The following is a 12120-nucleotide window of genomic DNA, read 5'->3' as shown; positions in this document are numbered from 1 at the left end:
TCACTCTGTTGCCCAGGCTGGAGTGCAGTGGCACCATCTCCGCTCACTGCAAGCTCTGCCTCCTGGGTCATGCCATTCTCCTGCCTCAGCCTCCTGAGTAGCTGGGACTACAGGCGCCTGCCACCACACCTGGCTAATTTTTTGTATTTTTAGTAGGGATGGAGTTTCACCATGTTAGCCAGGATGGTCTCGATCTCCTGATCTCATGATCCACCCGCCTCGGCCTCCCAAAGTGCTGGGATTACAGGCGTGAGCCACTGTGTCTGACTAACAATCCCTGTTTTTAGCCTCTTCCTTCATCCCCACTTCAGAAGTTTCTGGTGCCTCCAGTTCTCAAGTGCTTCCAAGGTTGTGAGGCTTCTTGTCTCCCGCCAACACCACACCTCTCCCCACTGCAGGCACTTGGGTTCAACTTTTTTCAGTCTGCTAAATGTCTTACCAGGTGCCACCTACTTGTAGCCTCCAAAGTTTAGCTGACATCTCCCATCTCTGCAGTTGTTCTCTTTCCCATTGCTCTCTCTTTGTGCCTGTTTTCTAGGGAGTAGCTTTACCTCTCCCATGGTAGGGTACAGGGTTTCCTGTACCCTGTGTCTTCTTTCATGATTTACTCTCTCGTTTTGTTGGAGCACATCCTGCAGCAGCTTCCTGAGAGGCTTTGTGCCTCTTTTCTTCCCCATTGTACTGTTTTTCATGCCTATTTTCTTTCCCATTGTTCTGTGGCTTTATGCCTATTTTATTCATTCCCTCTCATGTTAATGGGGCTTTCAGGGGCACACATAAATTTGCTCTATTGAAGCAGAAGTTTATTAATTCATTTTAAAATGGAGGAAAATGAGGGCAGAGAGAGAGACAGATCCTACCCAAAGCCACATGATGAGTTAATAGCAGGGCTGGATGGAGTTTACATGTTGCTTTCTCCCAAACACCTTCCGTCTGGGTAGAAGCTGGTGTCCTGGGGAAGCCCCCAGATAGACTGCTTTTTGGGAGGGGAGTGTATCAGGCAGAGCTGCTAATGGCAGCCATTACTTGGTGGTCAAGGATTCTGGAGTCTTAGAGACCTGGCTTTAGGCAGGTTTAAGTAAAGCAAGACCCTTTGCCCTTCATCCTCAGCTTCCTCATCTGTGAAATGCAAGAGTGGTGAGGGTCAAATAAGATGCTGCATGTCCTACTATTGGGACATGCCAGACACCTAGAAGTTAGAGGCCGTTCTTTTATCATCATGATGATGGCATGTACCTTTTCCAGGGCCAGAGCCAGTTTTTGGAGGAGACTCAGCACAGGGCATGGATCACTGTGGTACTCTTTTCCTGTGCCTATGCCTTCTGACTTTGCAGAATGCAACAGCAGGTAAGGGAGCTCTGCTGAACTGGGGGCAGCCCTAGCCCAGTCCTGGGACTATGATGCAAAAGGGGCAGGCATCAAACCCTGGGAGATTGAAAGGGGCCACTTAGGCTTCCTGGGGGCAGCAGGAGCTGCTTGTGAACTAGACTCTCAGGTTGGGATGGAAAGCCCAGAGGTGGTGGGGCCACAGGGTAGCTGAGACACAAGCTGAGGGAGAGGTGTGTCCCCACAGAGACATGGAAAGAACTCCTCAGCTACATGGAGAATATGCAAGTGTCCAGAGCCCGGAGCCCGTTTTTTTACCTTCGGTGAGTTGGACGTGGCCTTCTCCTGTTTAGAGCCAGCTGTGTCTCCCACTCCAAGCCTGCACCTTGAATCAGTGGGTCAGAGTTGGTCTAGTATAGACTCTTAACTGTGCATTTTTTCAGCACTTTTATTGAGTGCCTACTGCATGCCTGACACTAGGCTCTGCGGATGCAGGGTGGGCGTGTCACTGCCCTCATGAAGTTTATCATTGAGGAATGGGTGCCCTTAATCATGGATATCATGAAACTAAGTGTAGAATTGTGGGTCTCCATGCATTTTCCTGGGAAGGGACTCTAAAATTCTGGCTGGGTTCTCCAGGGTCTGTGACCCAAAGACTGAGCAGCTCTGGGTGAGCAGACAATGCTGAAGACTGGTCAGGGATAAGAGCAGCTACTGGGAAGCTGTGAGGGAGCAGTCAGGGAAGGCTTCCTGGAGAAGGTGACAACAAACTGGGACCTGAACAGGAGTTAATCAAGAGGAGGGGATAGATGGGGTAGGGAGGTAACAGTGTGCCAAGGACACTGTGTATGCAGTGGTCTGGAGGTGGGAGTGGCAGGGGTGTGGGTGGGGAGGCCCTGCCCTCCCAGGCTGTCTAGAGCTCCCTCTCACCCTTACCCCACTCTGGGCTCTGGCCTCCCTGGCCGTCTCTCCGGGCTGCAGTCAACTTCACCAGCTGGAGCAGATGTTACTGAACACCAGCTTCCCGGGCTACAACCTGACCTTGCAGACACCCACCATCCAGTCTCTGGCCTTCAAGCTGAGCTGCAACTTTTCTGGCCTCTCACTGAGCAGTGCCACTCTGAAGCGGGTGCCCCAGGTCAGAGGCTGCAGGTGGTGGTGGTGGGGGCGTGGCCAGCTGCCCCTGCCCTAGAAGTCCTCCAGGGGTTTAAAGTCTGGACTTTCTTTAGGCTCCACCGTCCTCCTCCCCACACCCCCCAGTCCAGGCTCTGCCCTAACTGGCAGTGAGTTACCTCCTCTGTAAAATGGGGCTGATACTTGCTGTGTGAATTGTGGAAAGGGTGGTGCTTTATGGCCCCTCCAGGGCGGAGTCTTCTTCCTGCTTTGGCTGGAGGCTACCCCCGGGGGAGGCAGCTGTGAGAGAGGCCAGGAACCCTGGCTCCTTTTAGGACCCTGGGATGATTGGCTGGATCCCTGGCGGGGGCTGAGCTGGGGCTGAGTGCTGAGGTAGCTCCATCTTCAGGGGCCCAGTGGGTCAGGTAAACACCCCAAACTCAGGAACAGCATGGAGGGAAGGCCTGGGATCTCGGGAAGTTTGGGAGGAGATGCAGCCTGGGGGGAGAAGGTTCTGTGGGTGGAAACCCCAAGGAAGGTTTCATGGGGAGTGGGAGGCAGTGAAGGTGTCGGGGTCAGGTCTACAGGTCCTGGTTGCCAGACTCAGCTTATCTGTGACCCTCTGCAGGCCCGGGGTCAACATGCCCAGGGTCAGTATGCCTGGGGTCAGCATGCCATGCAGTTCCCCGCCGAGCTGACCCAGGACGCCTGCAAGACCCGGCCCGGGGAGCTGCGGCTCATCTGTATCTACTTCTCCAATGCCCACTTTTTCAAGGTCAGTGTGATGGCGGGCCAAGGAGGGTGGGTGCCGGCCCCTTCTTGGGATCCACTGCAGGTGCCCATGTCACTGCCTGGCCTCTGGGTGACCAGCACTGAGTGAGACCAACCAGTCGGCTGTGCAATGCAAGCCAGCCATTGTCCCTCTCTGGGCCTCAGTTTCCCTGCCAGCTTTAGCAGAATGGTAGGAAGGCACAATTACAATCTGCAAATAAGACCTAAGAAACCTACTATGTGCCTGTCGCTAGGCGGGAGACAGACAAGAAGACACTTGTTCCCTGCACTCAGAGAACTCTCTGTCTTCATGCTTAGACTAAGACCTTAGAGGTTTTTTTTTTTGTTTTTTTTTTTTGTCAGAGTCTCGCTCTGTTGCCCAGGCTGGAGTGCAGTGGCATGATCTCAGCTCACTGCAACCTCCGCCTCCTAGGTTCAAGTGATTCCCCTGCCTCAGCCTCCCTGGGATTATAGGCGTGCATCACCATGCCCAGCTAATTTTGTATTTTTAGTAGAGACCAGGTTTAACCATGTTGGCGAGGCTGATCCTGAACTCCTGGCCTCAAGTGATCTGCCCGCCTCAGCCTCCCAAAATGCTAGGATTATAGGCGTGAGCCACTGTGCCCAGCCCAACCTTAGAGATTTAATGTCAGCACAAGATCGATTATAGCCATAAAGATCCAGAGCGATGGATGAGTCAGGGTGGGGTCAGGGCTCTTCCCAGTGGGCAGTCCAGGGGAGCTTCTGGGGAAGGTGCCTTTCAACCTTGGCTTTGAAAGTGTGTGAGGATAGTGGTGAGGTGGAGGGTGTGGGACTGGAATGCATTAAATGAATGGGAGGTGAAGCAGGGGGTGGTGAGAGTACAGCTTTCCACAGGGCAGGAACAGCATATGCAAAGGCTGGGAGGCTGGGAAGGCTGGGAAGGCTGGGAGGCTGAGAAGGCTGGGAGGCTGGGAAGGCTGGGAGGCTGAGACCTTGCCCAGGGCCTCCCCATTTCCCCTCCACTCAACCCTTCTCCTGCTGCCCTTCCAGGATGAAAACAACTCATCTCTGCTTAATAACTACGTCCTGGGGGCCCAGCTGAGTCATGGGCATGTGAACAACCTCAGGGATCCGGTGAACATCAGCTTCTGGCACAACCAAAGCCTGGTACTGCTGGGGGCGCCCCCATTTCCCCTGCACCCTGCCCCTCTGTGACTCTCCTGTTGAACATTGGTTTGACCAGACCCAAACCTGTGGAACCATCTTGGAAATCCATCACACTTTGAAAATTCCTGCTCAAGAAATAAGAGAGAGAGAAGTTTTTACTCATGCATTTGTCAGGATGCTTTCAGTTGCAAGTGAGAAAAGACCACCTCAAGCCAGCTTGAGCACAGAGGGAACTGATGGGCACACATCAATGAAATGTCTAGGGGTGGTCCACCAGCTTCAGGCACAGCTGGATCCAGGGATGGATCTGATGCCCTCGTGGCTCAGTCTCTCTCCATCTTAGCAATGGTCTCCTGCCTTGGCTGTCCATTCTGTGGCATGATGGATGCTGAAGAGCCAGACTTCCTTTCCTTCTTCCCATCAGGCTCTTCCCCTCACTCCCCATCCCCACCCTGCCCCAGTGCAGATCAGGGTCTCAGGATCTTAAAGGTTCAACTGGGTCATGTGTACATCCCTGTACCTGTCACTGTGTCCAGGGGGATGGAAGGTGTGGATTGGCCAGGCCTGGGTCACACGGCCCAGGGACTGGGGTGAAAGAGTGAGCTCCTAGGGGAAGTGCAGATGCTGATCCTGGAACAAAGAAAGGGCTGCTCATTGGGGGTGGGGGCAGAGTGGGGTGGCTCACAAGCCTCAGTGCCTCCTTTTCTGGTTCCTGCCATTCCTGAAAAGCCCGGAGCCTTTGCTTTCTGCTCCATCTTCCCTTCAGCCTCACCAGGACTGCCCTGCACTCTACATTTCACCATCATCCTTTCCTTTCATCTCTGGGCTTTTGCCACTACGGTTCCCTCCACCTGGAATGCCCTTGCCCTACTCATATTGAAATCCAACACATCCTCTAAGGCCTTAGGGCCCCCACCTCCCCTTCTCCCTTTGGGTCAGCTCTGCCTGCCCTCCATGGTTTTCCGTGACTGCCTGTGTCATTTTCTCCACCTCTCCACCCACGTGACTTGGCGTTAGGGTTGTCTGTAGATGCGTCTCCCCCAACCAGGCATGGGTCTGAGCACATTGCTGTTCCCCACGGGGACGAGGGGAAGGGATCAGCTGGTTATGGAGTGCCTACTGTATAAAAGGCCAGAGCTGGACACTCAAGATTCCATGTTGCCCTTTGTTTTTCCACCGTTCTTGTAATATGGGTATGAATGATCCTATTCTGCAGATGACTAAACTGAGGCGCAGAGCAACTTGGCATCTTGCCCGGGTCGCTCTGAGAGCCCACAGTGGAGATGGGACTGGAATCTGAGACTGTCTGAGGCCAAAGGCCAGCCAGTGCCTGGTAAAATGTTGGCGAATGGACAGTTGAGTCACCGTTGGCCCCCAGGACTCCCAGACACTGATCTGCAGCCTTTCCTCTGCACCCTATGACTGACTCCAGCATCTCCACCCAGGAAGGCTACACCCTGAGCTGTGTCTTCTGGAAGGAGGGAGCCAGGAAACAGCCCTGGGGCGGCTGGAGCCCTGAGGGCTGTCGTACAGAGCAGCCCTCCCACTCTCAGGTGCTCTGCCGCTGCAACCACCTCACCTACTTTGCTGTTCTCATGGTATGTATGCATCCTGAGTGGGGCCCAGAGCTGTAGAGGGCCCTGTGTCTGTGGCAGAGGAGCAAGGAAAAGCTGGTGCAAGGGGCAGAAAACCCAACTTAAATGGGCTTAAGCAAAAAAAAAAAAAAAAAAAAAAAAAAAAAAAAGAAAATTTAAGGACTCATGTTCCTGAAAAGGCAGGGTTAGGCTTCAGGCATGGCTTGATCCAGGGGCTGATCACTGAGATCACTAAGATAGCACTCTATCTCTGTCCCTCAACTGTGCTTGCTCTGTGCTGGCTTAGCCCTCAAATAGGAACTCCTAATATGAGATAATAATATAGCTGGCAGCAGTTCCAGGCTCATGCCCTGCAAGCTTTCAGACCAGTGGAATAAAATCTTTTACCCAGTTCTGCTAGCCATGTGCTCATCCCTGAACCAATCACTATAGGCAGGAGGAGGGAGGGCCCTGCTTGACCAGGCCTGGCGCACCTTTCTGCACAGAGAGGACAAAGTGGTGGAACCCCCCAGGTGCGTAGGGAGTAGGGGAAGGGAGGCACTCATAGCAGAAGAGGGAGATGGGAGCCGTGGCGGGGGCAAAACTCACTGTATCTGCCATGGCCTCGTTCAGGCCAGGTCCATGGCTAGGCTTATGGGGAAGGGGACTTGGAGAGGAGGCCTCAGGAGGTCTCTCTGACTGAGGCTGGGAGGGAGGGCAATGCTATGCTTCTGGCCTCCAGCCCCTCTTCCCTCCTGCAGCAATTCTCCCCGGCCCTGGTCCCTGCAGAGTTGCTGGCACCTCTTACATACATCTCCCTCGTGGGCTGCAGCATCTCCATCGTGGCCTCACTGATCACGGTCCTGTTGCACTTCCATTCCAGGTATTCCGCTGCCACAGTGCTGGGCCTGCCCCCAACTGTGGCACATCACCCTTCCTTGTGTCCCATTTAGTCAACTAGAACTGGGTGTGCTTCTCCAGAGGGTGGGGGCCAGGAGGTGTGAGACCAGCCTCTTGGTGCGACTGCTGTGGGATCCCTGCCCCTTCTTCACCTCATTTTCCCCATCGGCATGCACCAGTGGGTAGTGCTGCCTGGATGATGTCCCTGGGCCATGGAGGGCCATGCTGTCACCTGCAGGAAGAAGAGTGACTCTTTAGCACGCATCCATATGAACCTGCATGCCTCTGTGCTGCTCCTGAACATCACCTTCCTGCTGAGCCCCGCATTTGCCATGTCCCCTGTGCCCCAGTCAGCGTGCACGGCTCTGGCTGCTGCCCTGCATTACGCGCTGCTCAGCTGCCTCACCTGGATGGCCATCGAGGGCTTCAACCTCTACCTCCTCCTCGGGCGCGTCTACAACATCTACATCCGCAGATATGTGCTCAAGCTTGGTGTGCTAGGCTGGGGTAAGCACAGCATCTCTCCTCTCCTTCTCAGACCTCCGGCGGGCAGGATATTGACCCCTTTTAGTCCTTTCTTTCCCCTCCTCCTCTCATCATCCTTGAGTGGTGGTGCATGGATGCGCTTCGAAACGGTGGATCGTCTGCCCATCTGCTGCGTTCGCTGAGTTTTTGTCCGCATATTTCCGCATCCGTCGTCACGCCGTCGTCGCATCATCGCATCATTCGCCGCCGTCATCCGCATCATTTCATCCGGTTCAATCGGCGTCGCATCATCACTTATCCGTCCGCTGCCGTCGTCGTCATCATCTGTTTTCGTTCGTCGCCGTCATCATTTCGCATCCGTCGCCGCATCATCCATATTCGTCGCCGTCGTCGCATCATCGCATCTGCCTTATCATCACCGCCGCCATCGTCTCCTCCGCCTCCGTCGCCGCATCATCCATATCCGTCATATCCGTCGTCATCATCCGTCGTCGCCGTCAAAACCAGGTCGCCGATCGCATCCGTCGTCGCCGTCATCTTCCGCATCCGTCATGCCATCCGTTCCGTCATCCGTCATGCATCATCACGCGTCTGTCGTCCGTCGTTGCATCATTCATCCATCGCCGCATCACATTTCGTCCGTCGTCATATCGCGCATCCGTCGCATCATCGCACATCGTCGTCGCATCATAGCATCCGTCGCCATCATCCATCATCGCATCCCCATCCGCCGCAATCGTCATCGACATCTTTCACTATCCGTCTTCGCCGTCGCATCATCATCATCCGTCCGTTGCCACCGTCGTGTGACTGGCGCATCCGTCCGCATCCGTCATCATCATCGCATCAGTCATATCCGTCGTCATCATCTGCTATCCGTCGCATCATCATCTCATCGCATCATTCGTCTCGCTCCGCATCTTATCATATGCGTTGTCATCATCGCATCTTGATCAATCAGGCGCGTTATCATCGTCATCATCGCATCTGTCCTTGCGCCGTCGTCAAGGCATCACATCCGCCGTCGATGTTCATCATCAAAATGTCATCGCATCCCGTCTTTATCAGTCATCGCATCATCGCATCAAATCGCATCATCGTCATTTCGTCTTTCCATCTTAATCATGCATTATCCACCTCCACCTGTCCTTTATCCTTCCATCCTTCTGTCCATCCACCTTCCACCTCCATCCACCATCCATCCATCCCTCCATCCACCATCATCCACCTCCACCTCCATTCCACTCCATCCTCCTCCACCATTCCACTCCACCTTCATCATCCACCATCATCCACCCCTCCCTCCATCCTCCACCATCCACCATCCACCTCATTTCCTGTTATTGTCCACCATCCATCCACATCCTCCACCTCCATCATCACCATCATCACCATCCTCCTCCATCTCCTCCACCTCTAATGGGTCCGCCATCATCCGCATCATCCAGCTCCGTCATCCGCCGTCGTCGCATCCGCCAGCCGAGGTCATGCATCCGCATCCGTCATCATCATATCTCATCGTCACCCGTCGCATCGCATCATTAAATCCACCATCCACTGTTCATCTTCCTCCATCCATCCACCCTCCGTCCATCCATCCATCCCTCCATCCACCCTGTCCATCCACCTTCCACCATCCATTCCATCTTCCATCCACCTCCATCCATCCATCCACACCCTCCATCCATCCACCATCCACTTCCTCCACCCCATCCACTATCCTCCTCCATCCACTACTTCCTCCACCTCCTGTCCACCATCCACCTCCATCCATCATCCATCCACCTCCATCCTCCCTCTATCCACCATCCATCCACCTCCACTCCATCCATCATCCACCATCCACTTCCACCTCCTTCATCACCATCACCTGCTTCATCTCCTCCACCTCTGTCACCACCATTTCCACTCCACCCCTCCATCCATCCACCATCGTCCACCTCCACCCCTCCACCATCCACCTCCCTCCTCCTCTATCCATCATCATCCACCTCACCCCTCTATCATCCACCTCCATCTTCCACCTCTATCATCACCATCATCACCTCCTCCACCTCCATCACCATCATCACCATCTCCTTCCATCATCACCATCACCTCCATCACCACCATCATTTCCTCTGCCTCCTTCTGCAGATCTTTTATCCTCCACCTCCATCACCACCATCATCACTTCTTCCACCTTCTCTATCTCCAACAGTACCATCACTGCTACCTTCATCACCGTCCTTGCCCCTTTCTTGCTTATTTCTATTTCCTCAGCAGTTCCCCAGTCCTCCCTCCCATTTGCTCCCCACCATCACCGTCCCGGTGTGACCACTCCTCCCTCCACCACTGTTCCATTGTAGAACTGAGCTTCCTCCAAACCACCAGGCTTATTGCTCCGAAGCTGGGGGCTCAGAACAGTCTCCTCCCAGTTGTCCCTTGCCCAGTGGAATTCTGTGTCAGCAGCCCCAGGGACCAAGGGCCAGCCCTCTCCCACATCTCCTGAGCCTTTGTCTCACCTCTCAGGGGTCCCAGCCCTCCTGGTGCTGCTTTGCCTCTCTGTCAAGAGCTCAGTGTACGGACCCCACACGATCCCCGTCTTCAACAGCTGGGAGAATGGCACGGGCTTCCAGAACATGTCCATGTGAGTGCCCTCAGGGCTGAGTGGGCTCCCTGGCTCTGGCAGAAGGGCCACATGGGCCTGGGACTCCAAATGGAATATTCTGTAGGCAAGGCACTGGCTGTGGGGCAGAGAGGGAGCTGGGGTTGACAGGGGAGTTTGCAGGGGGCTCCGTCACATCCCTTCCATGGATCCAGGTCTCCTGCAGAGGCAGCCTTGTATTCGATGCTGACAAAGTCTACGGAGCCACATCTGTTCGCCAACATGCCAGGGCAGCTGGGCCTCCCGTCTCCTCTGTCCTGCCCCGTCCTCCAGTGCCCAGGCCCTAAGGGTCTGGCTCAGCCTGCACTTGACTCTGTTCCCCTGCAGACCACCTTGCTGCACCTACCCAGGCTCCGACTCCTCCCGATCTGCCCTGGGCACTGCCAGGCCTCTCAAGCCCTCCTAGTCGGACAAGAATGCTGTGGGGGCTGGGCTTGGGGGAGGCAAGGAGAGGCAGCGAGGTAGGCCTTTGGGGGCCGGGGGACACGCTACTGCTTTTTTTTTAGCCCCTCCCTGCAGGCGAGGACATTAAGGACACTATTTATTATTATGCAGCATTTCTAACAGCCAGACATAGACTAGCCTAAGGAACCCCTGCCGGCCCGTCACTCACTTGCAGTTGGCTGTGGAACCTTCTTTTTCCTTCTTGGCTGATGAAGGCTCAGGATAGCTGGGGGCTGATTCTGTGGCAGGCCTTGGGTATCAGCCGGTTTCGTTTTCACAAGGGCAAGGGCTGGGTCCTGTTGCCAGCCCTATTTTACAGTTTTTTCCCTTGAGAAACAGGCAGCTTCAGAACTCTACCTGAGGAGCCCCAGCCAGTCAGGGGCAGAGCTGGGACGTGGTCTCTGACAGGCTGGTCCAGAGCCTGGCCCCCAGCCCCTGAAGCAAGGCCGGGGGACTGCGTGGTACATAGGTGGGCCTGATCCCTCACAGTGAGGCTTGGGTGTATCAGAGGACATGTGACTTCAATTTACATGAATTGTTCTCTGCAATCTCCTTGACAGCCCATAAGGCAAGTGCATAATCATCCCCATCCTACAGATGAAGAAATAGAATCTCTGGCCTCAGTTTACATACTCTTTGAAGATGTATTTTCTTTCCTTCCTTTCTTTTTTTTTTTTTTTTTTGAGATGCAGTTTCGCTCTTGTTGCCCAGGCTGGAGTGCAATGGCGCGATCTCAGCTCACTTCAACCTCTGCCTCCTGGGTTCAAGCGATTCTCCTGCCTCAGCCTCCCAAGTAGCTGGGATTACAGGTGCCTGCCACCATGCTCAGTTAATTTTTGTATTTTTAGTAGCGATAGGGTTTCAGCATGTTGGCCAAACTGGTCTCAACTGACCTCAGGTGATCCTTCTGCCTTGGCCTCCCAAAGTGCTGGGATTACAGGTGTGAGCCACTATGCCCAGCCTATTTTCTTATGTAATAATGTGATGAGGACAAAGGAGCTATAGTGACACATCCACAGGACCAACTAATGCACAGATGTTAGAGAACACCCACCTACGAGCCAGCTTCTCCGTGGGTCTCCCTCACTCTCCCCTCTCCTCTCAGGAAACAATTACCTTGGGGTTTGTGACTTTTTTTCTCTTCAATTTAAAACATCTCTTACTATGTATATACACATTCCTAAACCCAAACATCAGTTAAAAACCAAAAACAGGCCGGGCGCGGTGGCTCACGCCTGTAATCCCAGCACTTTGGGAGGCCGAGGCGGGCAGATCATGAGGTCAGGAGATCAAGACCATCCTGGCTAACACAGTGAAACCCCATCTCTACTAAAACCACAAAAAATTAGCTGGGCATGGTGGCGGGCGCTTGTAGTCCCAACTACTTGGGAGGCTGAGGCAAGAGAATGGCATGAACCCGGGAAGTAGAGATTACAGTGAGGTGAGATAGCGCCACTGCACTCCAGCCTGGGCAACAGCAAGACTCCAACTTGAAACAAACAAACAAACAAAACACATCCTGGCCAACTTGGAGAAATCTCATCTGTACTAAAAATACAAAAATTAGCCAGGCGTGGTGGTGTGCACCTGTAATCCCAGCTACTCAGGAGGCTGAGTCAGGAGAATCGCTTGAACCTGGGAGGTGGAGGTTGCGGTGAGCTGAGATTGCGCCACTGCACTCCAGCCTGGAGAGAGAGTGAGACTCCATCT

General features: G+C 54.1%; 1 protein-coding gene across 19 annotated transcripts in view; it reads left to right on the top strand.

Moving 5' to 3' along the window:
- ADGRG5 (adhesion G protein-coupled receptor G5) overlaps positions 1-12120 on the top strand; it is a 35596-nt gene that overhangs the window by 18965 nt on the left and 4511 nt on the right. For 8 of the 19 annotated variants that reach the window (XM_021932038.2, XM_021932026.2, XM_031658199.1 and 5 more), the window contains 8 exons: positions 1246-1347; positions 2308-2464; positions 3068-3214; positions 4243-4359; positions 5805-5957; positions 6695-6816; positions 7072-7340; positions 9831-9948. In XM_021932038.2, the coding sequence (XP_021787730.2) occupies positions 1246-1347; positions 2308-2464; positions 3068-3214; positions 4243-4359; positions 5805-5957; positions 6695-6816; positions 7072-7340; positions 9831-9948 (1185 nt within the window). Of the gene's footprint in view, positions 1-1245; positions 1348-1573; positions 1650-2307; positions 2465-3067; positions 3215-4242; positions 4360-5804; positions 5958-6694; positions 6817-7071; positions 7341-9830; positions 9949-10293; positions 10428-12120 lie in introns of all 19 variants that reach the window. The other 11 variants (XM_021932033.2, XM_021932031.2, XM_021932029.2 and 8 more) reach the window with 3 other exon arrangements.

The sequence above is a fragment of the Papio anubis genome, chromosome 18 (genome assembly GCF_008728515.1).
Source record: "Papio anubis isolate 15944 chromosome 18, Panubis1.0, whole genome shotgun sequence".
Classification (NCBI taxonomy): Eukaryota; Metazoa; Chordata; class Mammalia; order Primates; family Cercopithecidae; genus Papio; species Papio anubis.
This window is presented reverse-complemented; position numbering and strand designations above follow the sequence as displayed.